This window comes from Pristiophorus japonicus, chromosome 2 (genome assembly GCF_044704955.1).
Source record: "Pristiophorus japonicus isolate sPriJap1 chromosome 2, sPriJap1.hap1, whole genome shotgun sequence".
Taxonomy (NCBI): domain Eukaryota; kingdom Metazoa; phylum Chordata; class Chondrichthyes; family Pristiophoridae; genus Pristiophorus; species Pristiophorus japonicus.
This window is the reverse complement of record NC_091978.1, coordinates 306,919,948-306,943,066: the sequence shown is the minus strand read 5'-3', so window position 1 is coordinate 306,943,066 and position 23,119 is coordinate 306,919,948. Positions and strand designations below refer to the sequence as shown.

The window sequence follows — 23,119 nt, the reverse complement described above, 5'->3', positions numbered from 1 at the left end:
ATAAGAATTAGGAACAGGAGTAGGCCACCTGGCCCCTCGAGCCTGCTCCGCCATTCAACAAGATCATGGCTGATCTGGCCGTGGACTCAGCTCCACTTACCCGCCCGCTCCCCATAACCCTTAATTCCCTTATTGGTTAAAAATCTATCTATCTGTGATTTGAATACATTCAATGTTTGCACCCAAGGCGATAATGTGGTCTGGAGCCGAGTGACCCTAGTAGAACCCAAACTGAGCATCGTTGAGCAGGTTGTTGGTGAGTAAGTGTCGCTTGATAGCATTGTCGATGACATCTTCCATTACTTTGCTGATGATTGAGAGTACACTGATGGGGCAGTAATTGGCCGGATTGCTTTTGTCCTGCTTTTTGTGGACAGGACATACCTGGGCAGTTTTCTACATTGTCAGGTAGATGACAGTGTTATAGCTGTACTGGAACAGCTTGGCTAGAAGCACAGCTAGTTCTGTAGCACAGATCTTCAACATGACAGCCAGGATGTTGTCAGGGCCCATAGCCTTTGCTGTATCCAGTTTGCTCAACCATTTCTTGATATCATGTGGAGTGAATGGAATTGGCTGAGGACTGGCTTCTGTGATGGTGGGGACCTCAACAGGAGGCCAAGATGGATCATCCACTTGGTACTTCTGGCTGAAGATGGCTGCAAATGCTTCAGCTTTGTTTTTTGCACTTGTGTGCTGGGCTCCGCCATGATTGAATGTACATTTTTTATTACCTCAATGAGTTGGCCATTATTCATTGTGAGCCTTGACAATGAGTAACAGCAGTCAACTCGGGTAGGACAGGGAAATAACAAATCCAAGAACAATCTGTCCTCACTGCATGTCCACATCTAAGCACATATCTAGCTGGGATCTCTGATTAGCAGTTGGGAGCAGGAACTGTGGGTGCTGAGGTGAATTCAGGTTGTCCAATTGCTGCCCAGTTGAGATCTGCTAATTCAGCATAAAACAGGGATCAAATTTGGGATCTTCCTACTGTGAATAGCTCAGCTAGTGACTGGATAAACCTTTTGCCATTGGGGAAGTTTCAAAATCTATTCTTTTAGTTAGGTAATTGAAGAAAGCCCATCATCTTGATAAACTATCTTGAAAACAAGATGCTAAATTGAGTCAATTGAGGAATAGCAAACTTTATTGGCAATCTAATGTAATGTTTGTAATCATGATATTTTGAAAGTTAATTTTTTTAAAACATTAAGACAAGGTATTGTTGAGAAATAATATTCACTTTAACAAGCCTTAACATCAACATTCTTATTCGACCAAATGCTGTTCATGTTTTTTTTCATTTGTAGCCAGAGATGACAGATAATCCTTCCCTTGGCTTTGTCGATGCTGGAATTTACTTTGTCATCCATTCACCTAAAGAACCACCACAAGTTAAGGCAATGGGCTTGTTGACAGGAGTTGGGATGCATGCCCATGCTGCAATACGCCAATTGAAGGTAAATAGGAAAATAATACCCAAAACAAATTGTAAAACAACAACATATCATGCTTTGAGCTTTTTCCAACAGATTGACAAACCAGCTTCTAGTTTTGCTACTAATGTCGTTGGTATTACTGTGAGAATAATTGACCAGTATTCCATTTTACAGTCTTCTGAATGTGAGCGACAGTTTATTGAGCACCTTTATGTTGGTAGATGAATTTTGCATGGGAGTCTGGTGGTTGGTAGATAGAAAATAAGGATATTGGAGAAATTCAATTTGACTTTACTCATTATTTCAGTGCTGCAGTGTCCATAGAGCTGACCAAGTGCTCTGTGGTTGATTGCAACATGTCTGTGACCTCCTGGTATACCCAACACAATTGGAGCTGGATTCCATGCTCTCCAACATTTTGCTCAAGCAGGCAGTCCAATGCACTCTTCTTTATAGGCTGGGCCCTTGAAGCCAGCATCTGTATCCTCTGCAGCAGGGCCAGGTTACAAGCTGACCTCTAATAAGGTGGTTCCCTGACTTATTCTATCCCTCTGTTCTTTCTCCTCCACACTTGTACTACTTGAATCTTCCAGTGCGGACCTTTTTAGCTGACTCTCTAAACTCAGCGAGGTGACAATTTCTGAGCTGGTGCCTGTAAGATTATGGTTCAGTAACAGGAGAGATTTACTCCTCTTCCTCTGATCCAACTGGGACTTCTACTTCTGCTGGCCCTAGAAGAGAGGGACAAGAGTAAGCAGTTACTGGCAAGGGAAAGCAGAGTTAGATTTTTTAATAATTTGTTCCTGGGATGTGGGCATCGCTGGGAAAGGCCAGCATTTATTGACCATCCCTAATTGCCCTCGAGAAGGTGGCGGTGAGTTGCCTTCTTGAACTGCTGCAGTCCTTGTGGTGAAGGTACCCCCACAGCACTGTTGGACAGGGAGTTTCAGGATTTTGATCCAGCGACGATGAAGGAATGGTGATATATTTCCATGTCAAGATGGTGTGTAACTTGGAGGGAAAATTGCAGATCATGATGTTCCCATGCGCCTACTGCCCTTGTCCTTCTAGGTGGCAGAGGCTGTGGATTTGGGAGGTGTTGCTGAAGAAGACTTGACGAGTTGCTGCAGTGCCTCTTGTAGATGGTACACACTGCAACCACGGTGGGCCAGTGGTGGAGGAAGTGAATGTTTAAGGTGGTGGATGGTGTACCAATCAAGCGGGCTGCTTTGTCCTGGATGGTTTCAAGCTTCTTGAGTGTTGTTGGAGTGGCAGCTCAAAGCAACACCACCTTATCATGCAGAATGTGTGCGAGAGTGATTTCATTGAGGAGTAAAAGTTATTAAGATGGCCAAACACCCAATGATGCGTATCCTCCAACCTCACCCATGGCTGTGCTCCCGATGTGTCCCCTGCTCACAGTTTCTATGGCTGCCTCTTCTAATGGATCGATGACAGCTTTCCTCCTGTTCATACCCACTTGGTGTTGTTGTGTGCCAAATTAGACATCTTTTAGAGAGGATTAAATGCCAGGTCCAGATGGATTGTATCCAAACACACTCAAAGAATCTCAGGAAAAGATAGCAAAGTCACGAGGATATATAAATAAAAGATCAATAGGATAGGGAACAGTGCCAGAGGGCTGGTGTACAGCTAATCAGGCATTGCACAGTTCTCAGTGGGCAGTGAAGCCAAACATCATTGCGCTATCTTCCCAGAGCGAATGTGGATGAGGCGATGGTCGTTAGACATTCCGGCACCAGTCGCTTCTTCTGCGCAGGTGCTGTCTCACTATTGCAGTCTGGTCAAAGCAGCAACATGGCTGAGGGTGGAATTTGGCAGCATGCCCACTGCTTTTCAAACACGACCCTGGAGGCTTTAATAGAGACTGCGGAGAGGCAAAGGGATGTCCTGCAGCCAGAGAGTGGCAAGAGGCCACCAAGAGTCTTTAGACATCTGTGGAGGGAGGTGGCTTAGCATGTGTCAGCAAGAAGCACGGTGCCCAGAACTGTGACACAATGTTTCAAGAAGTTGAACGACCTCACTCGGGTCGTCAGGCTGAGTACCCTTTCCATTAACCTTACAAAGTCATAATGTGAAGCTCACTGTCTCACACGGTCTGTGCAGTACCTGCTCCTTCACTAGGTGTACCAGCCCATGCTCTTCATTGCTGGAAAGTTCTGCCTCAGTTTATCAGCCATATCCTGGGCCTCGATGTGTCGCTCTCCTTCTTGGTCCCTACTCAGCCCCACCCCTCCTCTTACTACCTTTTCACTCTTTACATGCATTTGGAAAACTTTAGCCTTACCCTTAATTTTAGATGATAGCCCTCAAATCCCACCATTCACACAGCCACTCTGCACAGCTGTTGAATGAAATAGACATCTGCAGCTATTCAACTATGCAAGGCACATCTGGCAGAGGATTAGCTGCGCACTTACTCAGACATTCTTCTGTTTGTTATTGCAGGTGAAGCCTGCACACAACAGGCGAGACCAAATGCAGACCAGGAGGGGAGCCTCATGGAGGTGGAAGAGCAAGTGTCCGCCCTCATGGGCGCACAAGTGGGTGCAGTAGTAGTCGGGGAAGATGAGCCCCCTGGGGACAGTGACGGTATGTTCATTCCCTTTCCCTCCTCTATGCGACCATTTACCCCTGAAACCACATGCCTTTCCCACATTACATGTAACTGTTGTATGTCACATCCTTGATCCCTTCCTTCCCCCTCCCCTGCAGTTAAACCACACTGTCGCTTTGTGCTTACAGATAATGAGCCAGAAGCGCAGTAGTCTGTCCGTGAGCTGTCCACCTCCAACGAAGGGGGAAGATGAGGAGGAAGGACATGACAGTTGTGGGTCAGTCCAGTAGGATCCAGCTTCTGCAGACAGAGGGGACACCACCTCGGTGAATGATCCGATCTTTGTGGGCTTTGAGGAGCCTGATGTTCCTGGACCCAGTGGTCTGCAGCAATGCCAAGAGCGAAGGGAAGCTCAGGGGCCAGCTCCCAGGAGGGTGAGCCGGCGCCCAAGTTCTGCTGAGCATGACTCAGATGTGGACCTGGATTTTGATGGTACGGCAACAGAGTCTAAGGGGATGCACCGCGAGCTTATGGGTGCATTGGCAAGGGTCCTACAGAGCATGGATGCATTTGCTGTGAGGTTGGGGGAGGCCGCCTCAGACATTGCTCATGCCTCTCAGCAGCCGATCGAGCCCATCCTTGGCACTTACCAATGGATGTTGGAGTCGACGAGCAGCCATGGTGACCCAGAGGTGATGGTGCGTGCCATGGCTGACATGGCATCAGCTATTACAGCACAGGCCGAAGTCATGCAAGGTCTTTGTGATGTGATACAGTCCCTGGTTGGTGGCATCAATTCTCAGTCTGCTACATTTCAGAATCAGTCTGCTCTCATGCAGACTCAATCTGCTCTCATGCAGACTCAGATTGATGCCAAGCAAGCACTGACTGCTGCCATTGTCTCTGGATTCCCCACAGTCCAACAGGGAACTTACGGTGCTGAAGCAGGCCAGCAATCTGTGCTGCAGCAGATTGCTCTGGATGCTGAGGCTCTGCCCCGGGAGTGTGTTGATGGAAATGGAAGGTGTTATCATCAATGACAGCATTCCCGTGCCCACCACTACCACTCCGCCTTTTCACCCGCCGCGATCTGCAGCCCACCCATCAGAGGCTGCTGCTGCCCATGCAGAGGTGGTGCAGTCCAGAGCTGGTCCAAGGAGTCATGCTAGGCCATCTGCAGTCTCTGCCTCACAGACACAGCAGTCTTCAAGCAGCCTTGTTGCAGGCACTGCAACCACATTGAGGAGGAGCAGTAGGTATGGGGCAGGGGTCGGGGGGAGGGGGGGAAGGGAATGTCTGGCAAGTCTGTCAGTAATTTTCACTAAGGTGTTTCCCACCATGGTCAGATATCCACATCTTGTAAATATAATTGTACATATTTCATGGGTGATGTTTGACACCTGTTATTTGTGGAAGGGTTTTGGCATAACATGCTTCAAGGGAGCTGGTCTTGCATTTCAGATGAGAGCAGCATTTGTACATATATTCATGAAGTTGATTGTTTGTTATGCTGTTTCAAGGGGCATTTGTTACATTCTTTAATAGTTGCTGGTGATGGGTTATTGATGTGCTGCTTGAGGGCACACTCTGGTTACAGATAATAAAATGTTTATTTGACCGTTTGCATTGCCGTCATGTGTATTAATTGAGAATTTCACGGAGTTGTGCCCTGAGCCGAGCACATAGCGATGTAACTATGAGGCCTAGTCGACATCTGTTGGTTGATTCAGCGGAATCGATGGCGGATGAGGTGCTGATATGCAGCCCTTGCAGCGGTAGCATTGGCAGAGTGCCTCCTCTGTGGCTGCTGATTCTCCTCCTCATCTGCTTCGCCATGCTGTGCATCATCATTATTCTCTTCCTCTTCCTCCTGCAGAGGTAGAGCTGCAATCCCTAGTGGCAATGCCTGAGCCCTCATGATGGTCAGGTTGTGCAGCATACAGCAAACAACAATGAAGAGTGAGGCTTGATCAGCGGAGTACTGAAGGCTCCCTCCAGAGCGATCAAGGCAGCGGAAACGCTGCTTCAGCAACCCAATGATCTGTTCTATGAGGTTCTGATTGACGTCATGGCTCTTGTACCGATGCTCAGCAGGGGTGTTTGGGTTGTGGAGCCAGGTGGTTAGAGCATAGCCTTTGGCACTGAACAGCCAGCCCCAACCTTCATGTGGTGGCTCGAAGAGTCGTGGCACAGTGCTCTCCCGCAAGATGGAAGCATCTTGTGCGCTGCCAGGATAGCAGGCATTCACAGAGTGGATGTGCTCCCTGGATAGCTCCGTCCAACTTTTAGCTACTGATGGGGGCCCTATAGACTACACCCACCTGTGACTTCCTCCCCTTATTATTTCTTATTTCCACCCAAACTGATTCTAACCTTCTATCCTTCTAACGCACTGCTCCTCAGACATGTTTACGTATGATAAACCCAGGGCGGGGTAAGGCTTCCTGTCTCGATGTGTATAGAGCTTCTCATTCATGGCCCCACATTCCCAATGTCCCTTCTCTGTAGACGCCGCCTACCAATTGCTTGGAAGTTGCAAAGGTGACGTGCTAGCGCTGCACCCATCAAAATGCACTTCTTCAAATCGCTAGGTAAGTGTAAATTGCAAAACAATATCTGCCTCAGCAATCCATTACACATTGTGCGATGTGAAAACTTAGCACTCGCTGTGATCTCTGAGCAATCCGGTTGCTCATCCCTTTAAATACCCTCCTGGCATCATCCAAAGAAGCTGGGACCACCTGCTTTCTCTGGCTTGTTCAACGGCTGGCAGTAATGAGGCGCACAAACTGAATTTTGCGTCCGGGGTGCTAACAGGGCATTGCATGTATACTGACACCATGAACTCTCTGGTGCTAGAGGGTGAGGCACTAACTGTTGGTGCTGCCAGTAAAAGTGAACAAAATTTTGCGGGCGCTGCTAAAATTGAGGCGGACTGGCGTTAAGCCACGAGCGACACTTTACCACCACTCCTGGGCACTAATGGGAGGCGATAACCAATTGAATTTCACACCCATAGACTTTCAAAAGGCCTTTAATAAGCTATAGTAGACTCATGACTGAGGGCAGAGCATGTAGCATCATCATCATAGGCAATTCCTCGGAATCGAGGAAGACTTGCTTCCACTCTTAAAATGAGTCCTTAGGTGGCTGAACAGTCCAATACAAGGACCACAGTCAGGGAACAAATGGCAGGTTAGCAAACTGGTTACAAAACAGAAAAGAGAGATTAGGGGTTAAAGGTAGTTACTCTGACTAGCGGTAGGTGAGAAGTGGTATTCCACAGGGATCATTGAGACCACTATTGTTCACCATTTTCATAAATGATTTAGAATTGGGAATCGGAAGAACAATATCAGCATTTCCAGATTAAACCAAAATTGCAAAGTATAATTAATAGTGAGGAAGATTGCGGCAAAATATAAGATGACACTAATAAGCTTGCAGGATAGGTATGGAAATTCCAAATTAATTTCAATATAGATAAGTGTGAGATGGTATGCTTTGGTAGGAGGAATAAGGCGGGGTATCCCTGATAATAAAGGATGACATAAGGACAGTAGTGAGAAAGGAAGATCAGGAAATAGAATCAGTATGGGTGGTGATAAGAAATAACTAGGAGCAGAAAACATTGGTGGGAATAATTTATAAGCCCACTAATAGTAGCTATACCATTGGATAAAGGATTAATTAACAAATAATAGGAGCTTGTCACAAAGGTAATTCAATAATTGTGGGGTACTTCATCTTCAAATAGACTGGACAAATCAAATTGGTGAAGGTAGTCTGGAGGGCGAGTTCAGGGAATGCATTCTGGACAGTTTCCTAGAACAATACGTCATGGAACCAACCAGGTAACAGGCTATTTTAGATCTTGTATTGTGTAATTTTTTTTTGTATTAGTTCCTGGGATTATGGTCGTCGCTGGCAAGGCCAGCATTTATTGTCCATCCCTAATTGCCCTTAAGAGGGTGGTGGTAAACCACCATGTCAGAGGACAGTTGAGAGTCAACCACATTATGGGTCTAGAGTCACATATAGGCCAGACCAGGTAAGGATGATAGATTTCCTTCCCTAACAAGGACATTAGTGAACCAGTTGGGTTTTTATGACAATCCGGTCAGTTTCATGGTCACCATTGCTGATACTAGCTTTTGATTCCAGATTTATTTAATTAGCTGAACTTAAATCCCCCTAGCTGCCATGGTGGGATTTGAACACATGTCTCGGGATTACAATCCAGTAACATAATCACTATGCTACCGAATGAGCACAATGTGACAGGGTTAATTAGTAATCTCACAGTAAAGTATCCTCTGGGGAAGAGTGATCATAATATGTTAGAATTTCACATTGGGTTTGAGAGTGAAATACTCAAATTAAAAACTAGAGTCTGTTATATAGGCATGAGGGGTGAGTTGGCGAAGGCAGCCTGGGAAATTAGATTAAAAGGTATAACGGTAGATAAGCAGTGGCAAACATTTAAAGAAATATTCCCAAATTCTCAACAAATATATATTCTATTGAGAAATAATCAACCCACAGGAAAAAAGTGATCCACCATAGCTAACTAAAGACATTAAGAATAGTATTAGATTAAAAGAAGAGAGCTTATAATGTTGTGAAGAATAGTAGTAAGCTTAAGGATTGGGAGAGCTTTAGAAACCACCAAAGAACGACCACAAAATTGTTTTAAAAAAGGGAGAAAATAGAATGAAAGTAATTTAGCAAGAAATATAAAAACAGATTGTAAGAGCTTCTACAAGTATGCAAAAAAAGGAAGAGTAGCAGCAAATGTAAGCATTGGTCCCTTAGAGGCTGATACAGGAGAAATTATAATGGGGAATAAGGAAATAGCAGAGACTTTAAACAATTATTTTGTATCTGTCTTCACAGTAGAAGACACAAAAGCATTACCAAAAATAGTGGGGAACCAAGGGGCTAATGAGAATGAGGAATTTAAAGCAATTAAGATTTGTAGAGAAAAAGTTCTTGAGGAACTGAAAGCTGACAAATCTCCTGGACCTGATTACCGATATCCTAGGGTTCGAAAAGAGGTGGCTGTGGAGATAATGGATGCATTGTTTGTGATCATCCAAAATTTCCCAGCTAAAAAGTTTCACTGATAAGTATTTAACACTTTAAAGTTAATAGTTTCCCAAGCCTCTGTCACTTTGAGCTGCAACTGAATATGTATATCCTGGATCAACATTTGATTGGAAAAGCCTTTCTGTTTTCATGTTTCTTTTCTTGCAGACTGTAAACCAGGAGTATCCATGGGGCGAATGTAATCCCAATATACAGCTGGAATATCATGACACTTATACAACTTACGGCTGTTTACAAGAGTGTAAGTCAAAGCATATAAAAGAACACTGTGGCTGCATACCCTTTCTGCTGCCAGGTTAGTAATCATTTCACCCCCCGTGTTCTCTTATCCAAATCAATTGCTGCCTTTACTGAATATGGTTAGTTTGGGAAGTTTCCATGTATATTAATGGCTTTCTTAATTCGTCAGTCACATTTCTATTAATATCACATAATATTCCAATAATTTTTTTAATTATTTTTGGAAACTGCTCGGGGTCAGAATAGGCATCAATAACAATATGGTCATGTATGTACTTTCTTATCAAACAGGGAACAGGACCGATGAATAAAGGGTAAAGGTCAGGACTAAATTGTTTGCACTATTATTTGTGTTGAGGCTAACAATGACTCTAACCACCGTTCTATTTGCTATGACACAAAAGATAAACATTTTATTCCTCTCTGCTGGAACACAGATAGTGTATATCAAATGACTTTGTTTTTACATCTGCACCAAAGAATTAAGATTGAGCACTAAGGCATACTAAAGTATAATGGTCATCCATTCCCTAGATGTTGAATTCAGCATTAAAAGAAAAAGAAAAACACCTGTAACTTCATTGCAAACTCCTGCACTTCAATCAACGATTTCCAAGTAAAAGGGTATTTTTGGGTTGTATATTTTAAAGAATGTGGCACAGTGGTACCACCTCAGAGTTAGAGATGATGGCATTGACAGAATGGTACCACCCAACCCTACTTCCTTCTGTGTCCGCCCCTGGAAAAAACTCTCTTTGAATTCACTTACAACTGTACTTATGAAATCCCAGCTGTCCAGCCTTTGGCTCTTCATTCACCACGACATTTCTGCAGCTTCCAATCTGCTCAACTGTACCCTCACCACCACCTTTGATGCTTTAGTCCCTATTAAAAACATTACTCTCTCACACCCCGGCCGTTCCCTCTGGTACGCCCTCATCTTCGAGGGATGCAGACATGAATGGATATGGTGGACAACTGGTTTAGCCATTCAGCGCCAGACCTGGCTGGACCACTTAAAGCATTCAGGTCCTGCTCTCATCTGCCAAAACTGCACACTATTCCAGAATAATTCTGGAATGCAAAGATAAACCATTCTAAATAATACTATTCTCTACTGCTAACCATCTTCTTAAACCGCTCTCTCCTGTCTCCTCAACAACACATGAGGAACTCATGGAATTTCTTTGTCCCCAAGATTGAGACCATCCATTCAGCTGCCTCTGCTACTTCCCTTCCTTCCGCTAGCCCACCGGCTCTAATGTTCTCCCCTGCCCTAGCCCTAACCTCACAACTTTTTCCAGTTTCTCTCCAATCTCTCATGACTTCTCTGAGCTTATCTTGTCCATGAGACCACTTCCTGCTCCCTTGACCCTATTCCTACCAAACTATTGACCACCCAACTTTCTTCTCTGGCTGCCATGTTAGTTGACATTGTTAACGGTTCTGTCTCTCAGGTACTGTCCCCCTTTACTTTAAAAATGGCAACATCATCCCTCTCCTCAAAAAAACAACCATTGATCCCTCCATCCTTGCAAACTACCATCCCATCTCCAACCACCCTTTACTTTCCAAAACCCTTCTTTCCTGGAACTCCATGTTTGAATCCCTTCAATCATTTTTCAGCCCCTGCCACAGTATTAAATGGCTCTTATCAAAGTCACTAGTGACATCCTATATGACTGTGACAAAGGTAAACTATCTCTCCTTGTCCCTCTCAGCCTGTCAGCAGCCTTTGACATGGTTGACCACTCCACCCTCTTCCAAAGGCTTTCCACTGTCATCCAGCTAGGTGGGACTGCACTTGCTGAGTTCCATTCTTATCTATCTAATCGTAGCCAGATAATTACCTGAAATGGTTTCTCTTTGCTCCCACATTGTTACCTCTGGTGTCCCCCAAGGATCTATATGGCCCCCTCCTATTTGTTATTTACATTCTGCTCCTCAGTGACATCATCTGAAAACAGAGCATCAGTTTCCATGTATATGCTGATGACACCCAGCCCTACCTCATAACCATTTCTCTAGACCCCTCCACTGTCTCTAAATTTTCAGACTGCTTGTCCGACTCCCAGTACTGGATGAGCAGAAATTTCCTCCAATGAAATATTGGAAAGGTCGAAGCCATTGTCTTTGGTCCCTTCCACAAACTCCATCCCTCTCCCTAACATTTGTCTGAGGCTGAACCAGACTGTTCGCAACCTTGGTGTCATACGTGACCTTAAAATGAACTTCCGACCACATATCTGCACCATAACTAAGACCGCCTAATATCGCCCGTTGCCTTCCCACTTCAGCTCATTTGCTACTGAAACCCCTCTTCCATGCCTTTGTTACCTCGAGTCTTGATCATTACAATGCACTCCTGGATGACCTCCCATGTTCTACCAAATGTAAACTTGAGGTCATCTGAAACTCAGCTACCCATGTCCTAACTTACACCAAGTCCTGTTTACTCATCACTCCTCTGCTCACTGACCTAAATTGCCTCTCAGTTAAGTAACGCCTCGATCTTAAAATTCTCATCCTTGTTTTCAAATCCCTCCATGGCCTTGCCCATCCCTATCTCTAATCTCTTCCAGCCCCACAATCTCCCGAGATATCTGCACTCCTCTAATTCTGGCCTCTTAAGCATCCCTGATTATAATCGCTCAACCATTGGTGGCTATGCCTTCAGCTACCTAGGCCCTAAGCTCTGGAATTCCCCGCCTAAACCTCTCCACCCCTCTCTTTCCTCCTTTGTTCCTTAAAACCTACTATTTGACTAAGTTTTTGGTCATCTGCTCTAATTTCTCCTATTGTGGCTTGATGTCAAACTCTCCTGTGAAGATATATATATATATTTACAGGAGTATAAGTATATATACACATATACACATACACACATATAAATAAATGTGGGGACACTATTAATGCTGCATCAGAATCCTTACCACTGTAGATTTAGTGATTCTGTGGCAACAACAGGTACTTGAACTATGTGGTTATTGCATGCCACAGCTTTAACATTATTAAAATGCATTTTTTTCAAGGAAATGGGCCTGAATGTGAACCACAAAAGTATTACAACTGTGCATATCCCATGCTGCGTAAGTATCATGCCTTGATTGCAATCAAAAATAATCTTCTTCTCTTTATGTTTACAGTATCTTAACAGGAGTGGTAAATTAAGCCAAGACAGTACAATTTGATTTCTTTTTACTAAACATAACAAAAACAATTCTTTAATGGCAATACAAAGCAGACTAAAAAGTGATCTAGGCATTGGATTTGGACATGACAAAGGTATACCCAGCCCAAGCAACCCTGCAAAATCTACCTCACCAATATCTAGGGATTTGGTACAAAAATTGGGACACAATGGTGAGGGGGGAGAGTGTAGAGGGGCCATCAAGCCAGGAGAACAATCCTTGTTCAAGTAGGAGTGCATGCCAGGAGTAGCACCAGGCATATCTAAAAATGAGGCGCTAACCTGGTGAAGCTACAACACAGGATAACATGCATGCTAAATGCTAAACAGCAGAAGCAACAGGCTATAGACAGAGCTGAACTCCCCACTATCACAGATGCCAGTCTTCAGCCTATTCGATTCATTCCACGTGATATCAAGAAGAAGGCTGAGTGCATGGCACTGGACATAGTAAAAGAAATAGAGCCTTAGTAAAATTGAAGTCAATGGAAATCAGGTGGAAAACTCTCCAATGGCTGGAGTCATATCTAGCACAAATGAAGATGGTTGTGGTTATTGGAGCCCAATCAGGAGTGTGATGGAATACTCTCCACTTGCCTGGATGAGTGCAGCTCTAACAACACTCAAGAAACTCGACACTATCCAGGATAAAGCAGTTTGATTGGCACCCCATCCACCGTCTTAAACATTTACTCCATCCATCACCGACATACCATGGCTGCAGTGTGTACCATCTACAAGATGCACTGCAGCAACTCGCCAAGGCTTCTTCGGCAGCACCTCTCAAACCTGTACCACCTAGAAGGACAAGGGCAGCATGTGCAAGGGAAAACCACCACCTCCACATTCCCCTCCAAGTCACACACCATCCTGACATGGAAGTATACTGACGTTCCTTCATTGTCGCTGGGTCAAAATCCAGCTCTGTGGGAGTACCTTCACCATAAGGACTGCAGTGATTCAGGGCAGCGGCTCACCCCCATCTACTCAAGGGCAATTAGGGATGGGCAATAAATGCTGTCCTTGGCAGCGACGCCCACATCCTGTGAACAAAAAAATTCCTCTCAATTCCAGGATACCGCAGCAGGAGTTCCTCAGGGCAGTGTACCAGGCCCAACCATTTTCAGTTTCTTCATCAATGACCTTCCCTCAATTATAAGGTGGAAGGGGAGATGTTTGCTGATGATTGCACAGTGTTCAGTGCCATTCACAACTCTCAGATAATGAAACAGTCCATGCCCGTTTGCAATAAGACCTGGACAACGTTCAGCCTTGGGCTGATAAGTGGCAAGTAGCATTTGTGCCACACAAGATCCAGGCAATGCCTACCTCCAAAAAGAGTGGGTCTAATCATCACCCCTTGATATTCACAGGCATCGCCATCATCAAATTCCCCACCATCAACATCCAGGGGGTCACCATCGACCAAAAACTTAACTGGATCAACCACTTAAAAAAAAAAGAAGAGCAGATCAGAGGCTGGGTATTCTGTGGCGAGCGACTCAGCCCCTGACCCACCAAAGCGTCCGCACCACCCACAAGGCACAAATCAGGAGTGTGATGGAATGCTCTCCAGTTGCCTGGATGAGTGCAGCTCCAACAACACTCAAGAAGCTCGACACCATCCAGGACAAAGTGGTCCACTTAATTGGCACCCCCTCCACCACCTTAAACGTTCACTCCCTCCACCACCGGTGCACCGTGGCGGCAGTGCGTACCATCTACCAGATGAGCTGCAGCAACTCACCAAGGCTTCTTCGACATCACTCCCTAAACCTGCGACCTCTACCACCTAGAAGGACAAGGGCAGCAGGAGCATGGGATCTCCACCACTTCGAATTTCCCCTTCAAGTTAGACACCATTCTGACTTGAAAATATATCACCTTTCCTTCATCGTCGCTGGTTCAAAATCCTTGAACTCCCTATCCAACATCTCTTTTTGAGTACCTTCACCAAGAAGGTGGCTCACCACCAGCTTTAGGGATGTGCAATAAATGCTGGCCTTTTTCCAGCAATGCCCACATCTCGTGAACAAATTAAAAACAAATATTTTCATCTACCAATTACAAATAGCTTGCAAAAATGTAAATGTTTTTCCACAAATCAATATATCAGTCTGAAAATCTCTGCATCAAGTGGCCACATAGGATTTTACTTTGTTACACCTCGGCAAACATGGCGTAGAAATCCGATAATGGAGGAAAACGTGTGGAGCCACCGCGGGGCACAGTTAACTCACGTCTGTAAAAAGAGCACAGGCAGTAGTTATTTTGGTGCTGCATGATGATTTAAGTGATCGGATTGCAGAACCTACCATGAAGCACGCTGTTTCAGGCAGTGCATCCAGCAGGAGGCCCAATGTAGCGTCGCCGTAGCACACCAGCATTGTCTTAAAGCTAGCCTGTCATTTTAGAAAACAGTATCGAACCCTTACTGGGAAACTGCCTTTCTAAATAAAAAAATAAAAATCATTTCAAAATAGTCAGTTTCTAGCCCTTTGAGCTAAACGGCCTTCTGAAAAACAAATTAAAATAATTCCAAAATTTAAAGCTGAACTGCCTTGTGCATGTAAATAAATGGTAAAAGTGCTTTAGCATTAACACAAATGGCTCAACAATCAGGGAAAGGGCAACAAGGGTCTCACATACAGCACTCCAGCTTTAAGACCATAGGAATTAGGAGGAGGAGCAGGCCATATTGCCCTTCGAACCTGCTCCACCATTCAATAAGAATTTGGCTGATCTTTGACCTCAATGCCACTTTCCTATCCAATCCCCATATCCATTGCTTCCCCGAAAAGTCCAAAAATCTATCTATCTCAGCCTTGAATATACTCAAGTACTCAGCATCCACAGCCCTTTGGTGTAGAGATTCACAAGTCTCTGAGTGAAGAAATTTCTCCTCATCTCAGTCTTAAATGGGCGAGCCCTTATCCCGAGACTATGCCCTATAGTTCTAGACTCTCCAGCCAGGGGAAACAACCTCTTAGCATCTACCTTAGAATCTTATATGAATCTTTGTGCATTGGTCAACACTGAAAGAGAAGTCCTCTACCCACAGGGAGCCAGAAGGTCCTCCGGAAAGAAGGATGTGGGACCAGATCGTCGAGGCCATCACTGCCAGCAATGTTGCCCCACAACATTTCTGCTGCCCACAATCATCCCCCTTCCACTGTCCACCCTCACACCCCTATTCTCCCTACTCTCCCTCCCCTCCCTCCCCCAATTCTACTCCTTCCCACTCACCCACCACCCCTCATCTTCCCCCACATATTACATTTCATGCATCAAGATAGAGGAGAAAGGCTTGCATTTATATAGTACCATGGATTTTGTGGTATGAATATTGTCAACTACTGATTAAAAATAGAAATAGTTTTCTTATCTGTTTTATATCCAAGATTACATAGAGAAAGAGGGACTTTGTAAAGCAGGTGCACACAGCTTCAACTGTCCAGTTCCATGTGAAGATACCAAGTACTCCACCACAGTCTCTTACTCTACTTTTCCAAGTCACAGAGGGTTGCAGTTTCTGTCTGATGAATTTCAGAAAAGCAAACAGTACATCAGGTGAGTAATGTTGCCTGTTGATAATCAGAGTAAAGCTACAGATGTTTATATTTGTAGGAGGGAATTTTGTGAGACCCTGTGCCGCCCGTACTGTCTGCCGCACAGCAGATGGCCTATCAGAATATTGCAGGGACACTGCCTGAAATCGTGCAACCATTGGGAAAATTTAGCCCGCGGTCTACCTATCTTTCGGCTTGAAATACAGAAAGACAAGACTTGCACTTATATAGTGCCATTCATGACCTCAGGAATCCCATAGCGCTTCACAATCACTTCTGATGTGCAGTTACTCTTCTACTGTAGGAAATGCAGCAGCCAATTTGCAAGCTCCCACAAGAGCTATGTGATAATGACCAGATAATCTGTTTTGTTATGTTGATTGAGGAATAAATATTGGTCAGGATACCAGCGATAACTCCACTGCTCTTCGTTCATATCGTGCCATGGGATCTTTTACGTTCACGTGGTTTATGATATGACTATTTGTACTGTCCTTTTTCGGTCCTTCTGTGCCTGCGTCCCCGATGTCTCCCACCCGGAACCAGAAGTTGGACCCTGCAATCTGTCCGACCACGTTCCGCGAGCCTCCGTGTGACTGCCGACCGGGCCTCCTGATCCTCAAAGGCAGACAGACAGACAGACACAGAGAGAGACCGAGACAGCCCGGGGATGGGCGGCGGGGCGGGGGGGGAAGAGAGAGAGAGAGAGAGAGACTATTCACTTTGTACCGAATAAACCTGTTAACAATCCGCACACAATGCCCAATCTATGGCGGGGCGGGGGGTAAGGGACTTTGCTGGTATAAAGGACTTTGGCTGGGGGAGGGATGCACTTGCGCTGGGGTAAGTGACTTCAGCTGGCACGTGTTGTCTTTTGGGGAGATCTATCCTCTGGCTTCTGAAGTCAAAATTGCAAAGTCCGTCAGAACTTGGGCTGGGCTGTTCCAAGTATACATTCTAAACAGGTTTTGTTAAAATAGTGGACAGAGGAATTTCATTAGAATGTGTTAGTTACTAATATCACACAGCCCGATTATAACCCAAATTAAGAGAAATAATTATTCATCCTGCCCCATTGTGCCCTAAATATGTCAGCTAGAAAAGAACAACTATTTTCATTTAGATTGCTCCACCACATTTTTATATACAGAATTGTTTTATGTCGGGGATCACTTAATAATCAGGGCCAGACCCCTTCTCCCTGCTAGTCTGGTACCATAAAAGCTATTTTAAGCCACTCTCATTGTCACCTCAGGTGAGATTGACTGACTAACTCAGAACAGTACTGAAATAACTAATGATTTTTGGTACTTCATGAAAAAAGTATCAGCCTATAGGAGATTGGGTGGTCGACCTGGATTGAAATCCAGATCAGATTGATCAGATAAAGCTTCTCCTCCATTTGCTGCCTACAATGATTCTACATAAAACAAGATTAAAAATTCTCAACCTAGTTCTACAGCTCAGAACTACCCTTAATTTGCAGCTATTTCACAATCGTGTTCAATAGACTAAAGAATGGCTGATATGTGAAATAGAAATTTACACTACTGCAGTAGGGAGTAATTTCCGAGATTGCATTTAGAACAATTTGCTGATGTAGAGTCGGGGAAGCTTTACTCTGTGGTTAACTGATGTGCACCAACCTGGAAGAACCTGATGCTAACACTGAGTGCCTGAAATAGAAAAATGTTCAGTTCCTCAGCACAAATATCTCTTTGCTGATTTTTCAAGCTCATCAAGCCAAACAGTATTAATCCATGCATTATTAAACATTAGTTTATTAGTGGAATGTTATACATAAGAACATTAGAAATAGGAGCAGGAGTAGGCCATACGGCCCCTCGAGCCTGCTCCGCCATTCAATAAGATCATGGCTGATCTGATCATGGACTCAGCTCCACTTCCCTGCCCGCTGCCCATAACCCTTTATCGTTGAAGAAACTGTCTATTTCTGTCTTAAATTTATTCAATATCTCAGCTTCCACAGCTCTCTGAGGCAGCAAATTCCACAGATTTACAGCCCTATGCTGCAAACCATCAGGTCCAGTGGATTTATCTGCCTTTAGTTCCATTATCTTACTGAGTACCACCTCCTTAGTGATTGTGATTGTGTTAAGTTCCTCCCCCTCTCCCCCGCTATAGCTCCTTGACTATCCACTGTTGGAATATTATTAGTATTCTCTACCGTAAAGATTGATACAAAATATTTGTCAGAATTTCTGCCATCTCCATGTTCCCCATTACTAATTCCCCGGTCTCACCCTCTAAAGGACCAACATTTATTTAGCCACTCTTTCCTTTTTATATACCTATAGAAACTCTTGCTATCAGTTTTTATATTTTGTGCGAGTTTACTTTCAAAGTCTATCTTGCCTTTCTTAATCATTTTTTGAGTAATTCTTTGCTGGCTTTTAAAAGCTTCCCAATCTTCTGTCCACCCATTAGTTTTGGCCACTTTGTATGCCCTTGTTTTTAATTGGATACCGTCCTTTATTTCTTTAGTTAACCACGGATGGCTATCTTTTCTTTTACACCCTTTCCTCCTCACTTTTTCTTGAGAGTTGTGAAATATCTCCTTAAATGTACACCGCTGTTCATCAACCATAATCTAGTTTCCCAGTCCACTTTAGCCAACTCTGCCCTCATACCTTCATAGTCTTCTTTATTTAAGCTTAGTACGCTGGTTAGAGATCCAACTTTCTCGCTCTTCATCTGAATTTGAAATTCAATTATGCTATGTTTACTCATTCCAAGGGGATCCTTTACTAGCATGTTGCCACAGATTGTCATGCCCCTATGTATTTCCCTTTCCTTCCCACACAGATTCGGCAGGACTTGCCAAGAAGGCAAGCAGATGACCTTTTCCTATATTTTCCTTCAGTAAAGCTGCTTTCTAGCCAACAGCTAGGATTACTAATGGAGCGTATGTCTTCCATAGCCAAGCCTTCTTCTTCCACCAATAGATCTGAGCTACTTTGACTACTTTGCATCGGTGCTTACAAAGGAAAAGGACTTTGCCAAAACTATGGTAAATGAGGAGGCTGTCAGGATAAGATAAAAATAGATAAAGAGGAACTAGAAAGGTTGTCAGTACTTAAAGTGGATAACTCACCCAGTCTGGATGGTGTGCATCCTAGGTTGCTGAGGGAAATAAGGCTAGAAATTGCAGAGGTGCTGACCACAAACTTTCAGTTCACCTTTGATGCCAGAGGACTGGAGCACTGCAAATATTACACCCTTACTCACAGGCCAGTCAGTTTAACATTGTTGGTGGAGAAGCTTTTCGAAACAATAATCCCAAAGAAAATTAACAGCTATTTTGTCATGTATTCAACCAGCATTGTAACCCATGTATAAACTGACAAGTTGTACATTGTGAGAACAATGACCACTAGGTGGTGAACTTTTGGGAGACACTCCTAACCTGGACCTTCAGGTATAAAAGGGGAAGCTCCACCCACCTTCATCACTTCAGTGCTATGGAATAAAGGACAGGTCACAGACTGACCTTCTCTCAAGCATGAGCCTCGTGTGCATTTATACTGTATAGTAAGGACGTATCAATGGCGACGAGCAACTGGGATTTAAACCACGCGAGCATGGCCACTAGCAGAACAGACAAGAGGTACTGTGTTAAGGAATGGTTGGGACAGAGAATCAACATTGTTAAAGCAGCACGCAGTTCTCCAGGCAGACAAGGGCAATTGGGCATGCCCCAACATGTAGTCCAGCCCAGAGGGGGAGTTCGACAGAGACAATGGCTAGCTGACGGCGATTCACACCATTGCAAGGGACAATGCGGTCAGTATTGGGGCCATCAACACCTGGTAATAGCGCACTTCAGGACAGTCACAGAGGCAGCCAGAGACGATCGACTGGCAAGGAACCTTTTGTTTCCAACAGCAGCTCATGTTGGAGGCGTGGAGACACACACTCAGCCAGAATTTGCAGAGATGAGTAAAATACCTACAGCAATTGCAGAAATGAACGCTGGGGGAAATCGCTGGAAGCTGAAGTTCAGCGAGTTCATGTGGAGCACATATACAGTTCATATACCAGGATGCCACCGATAACGATAAAAGTGCTCCTCAATGGCATCCCAGTATCAATGGAGCTAGACATGGGGGCCAGCCAGTCCCTGATGAGTATCAAACAGTTCGAAAGGTTGTGGGCATCCAAGGCCAGGAGGCCAAAATTATCGCCGATTGACGCACAGCTACAGACTTACACAAAGGAGATCATTCCGGTGCTAGGCAGCGCCACGGTAGTCGTGACCCACAAAGATTCGGAGAACAGGTTGCCACTCTGGATTGTCCTGGGATATGGTCCCGCACTGCTGGGGAGGAGTTGGCTTGCTGTCATGAACTGGAAATGGGCGATGTCAATGCAATTTCTTCTGTGGAGCGAGTATCATACTCACAGATCATGGACAAATTTGACTCACTGTTTCAACCCAGCATTGGCACTTTCATGGGGGCCAAGGTAGTGATTCACATAAACCCGGACGCCAGGCCAGTACACCACAAGGCCAGAGCAGTGCGTACGTGATGCGTGAAAAGATAGAAGGCGAATTGGACCGCCTGCTGAGGGAAGGCATCATCTCACCAGTCGAATTCAGTGACTGGGCGAGCCCGATTGTGCCGCTAACAAGGCGGATGGTTTGGTCAGGATATGTGATGATTAAAAGGCCACCATCAATCGGGTGTCACTCCAAGACCAGTACCCGCTACCGAGAGCTATCCGGTGGCAAACTTTTTTCAAAATTGGACCTGACCTCAGCTTACATGACCCAGGAGCTGGCGAGTGAGTCGAAGAAGCTGACCACCATCATGACACTCAAGGGGTTGTTTGAGTACAACAGATGTCCGTTCGGGATTCGCTCGGCCGCCGCGATCTTCCAACGAAATATGGAAAGCCTCCTCAAGTCGATTCCAGGAATGGTGGTTTTTCAATACGACATCCTCATCGCGGGTTGCGATACTGAAGAACACTTCCACAACCTGGAGGAGGTGTTATGCAGACTGGACCGGGTAGGGCTGCGACTGAAAAAGGCGAAGTGCGTCTTCCTAGCTCCAGAGGTAGAATTCCGGGGGATGAGGATAGCAGCAGACGGGATCAGCCCTACTGCGTCCAAGATGGAAGCGATCCAGAGAGTAACCAGAACCCGTAACACGACGGAACTGCGTTCGTTCCTGGGGCTCCTGAACTATTTTGGTAACTTTCTTCCCAAATTGAGCATGCTGCTAGAGCTGCTACATGTGCTCCTACATAAAGGTCACGAATGGGTCTGGGGGGACAGCCAGGAAAGGGCTTTTGATAGAGCACACAATTTGTATGCTCCGACAATCTGTTAACGTTATATGACCCGTGTAAGAAACTAGTTTTAACATGTGATGCGTCGTCCTATGGTGTTGGGTGTGTGTTGCAGCATGTTAATGCCAAGGGTCAGTTACAGCCGGTAGCATATGCCTCCAGAAGTCTTTCCCAGACAGAAAGGAGGTGTGGGCTGGTAGAAAAGGAGGCGCTAGCATGTGTATATGCGGTAAAGAAAATGCATCAGTACCTGTTTGGCAGGAAATTTGAGCTGGGGACATATCATAAACCCCTAACGTCCCTTTTGGCTGACAACAAGACCATAAATGCAAACGCATCGGCCCGCATACAGAGGTGGGCACTCAGATTAGCCGCATATGACTATACAATTCGGCACAGACCGGGCACCGAAAACTACACCGATGCACTCAGCAGGCTCCCACTAGCCACCACTGAGGGGGCTACCGAGCATGCTGCTGAGATGGTCATGGCTGTTGAAGCTTTCGGAAGCGAAGGCTCACCCGTCACAGCCCGTCAGATCAAAGTCTGGACAAATACAGACCCGCTATTGTCTTTAGTCAAGAAATGTGTCCTGAATGGGGACTGGGCAGCCACGTACAGTGCATGCCCTGAGGAATTTAAAACATTTCACAGGCGCAGGGATGAACTGTTGATTCAAGCCGATTGCCTACTGTGGGGAAACCGTGTAGTCATGCCCCAGATGGGTAGAGAGGTGTTCATCAGAGAACTCCAGAATGAGCACCTGCGCATTGTCATGATGAAGGCAATTGCCAGGTCACACGTTTGGTGGCCAGGGATAGACGCAGATCTGGAACTTTATGTTGGCAGGTGCAACACATGTGCCCAGCTGGGCAATGCGCCCAGGGAAGACCCCTTTTGCCCCTGGTCCTGGACCGCCAAGCCTTGGTCACGCATCCATGTGGACTACGCAGGTCCTTTCATGGGGAAAATGTTTTTGGTTTTAGTAGACGCCTACTCCAAATGGATTGAGTGTGACATTTTATATTCAAGCACATCCTCTGCCACGGTGGAAAGTCTACGGGCAATGTTAGCCGCCCGCGGTCTACCGGATATCTTGGTCAGCGACAATGGCCCGTGCTTCATAAGCACTAAATTCCAGGATTTCATGACAGGCAATGGAATTAACCATGTCAGAACGGCACCGTTCTAGCAGGCCTCAAACGGCCAGGCAGAACGAGCAATGCAAATAATCAAACAGGGGATGCTCAGAATCCAAGGGAGTTCCCTACAAACCCGCTTATCATGCTTCCTGTTGGCCTACAGATCCTGACCACACTCACTCACAGGGGTTCCACCCGCAGAGCTGCTAATGAAAAGGACGTTCAAAACCAGGTTATCCCTTATACCTCCCACCATGAAAGAAATTGTCGAGAGCAGGCGCCGGTCACAATGTGACTACCATGACAGGAATGCGAGGGCGCGATGTATTGATCTAAATGACCCTGACTTTGTCCTCAACTACGCTGCAGGGCCCAAATGGCTCGCAGGTACCGTGATTGCAAAAGAGGGGAATAGGATTCTGGTAGTTAAACTTACCAATCGACAAATCTGCCACAAACACGTGGATCAAACAAAAAGGAGGTTCAGCAACCCCATAGAAGAAGCAGAGGAAGAACACGATATAGAATTC

The 23,119-nt window shown here is 45.3% G+C and overlaps 1 protein-coding gene across 1 annotated transcript in view; it reads left to right on the top strand.

The window, feature by feature from the left end:
• The window catches only part of LOC139230923 (acid-sensing ion channel 5-like), a 146,358-nt gene that overhangs the window by 72,745 nt on the left and 50,494 nt on the right, over positions 1-23,119 (top strand). Inside the window, exons 4-7 of the mRNA XM_070862480.1 lie at positions 1,317-1,466; positions 9,280-9,427; positions 12,405-12,461; positions 15,964-16,132. Of these exons, the coding sequence (XP_070718581.1) occupies positions 1,317-1,466; positions 9,280-9,427; positions 12,405-12,461; positions 15,964-16,132 (524 nt within the window). The remainder of the gene's footprint in view (positions 1-1,316; positions 1,467-9,279; positions 9,428-12,404; positions 12,462-15,963; positions 16,133-23,119) is intronic.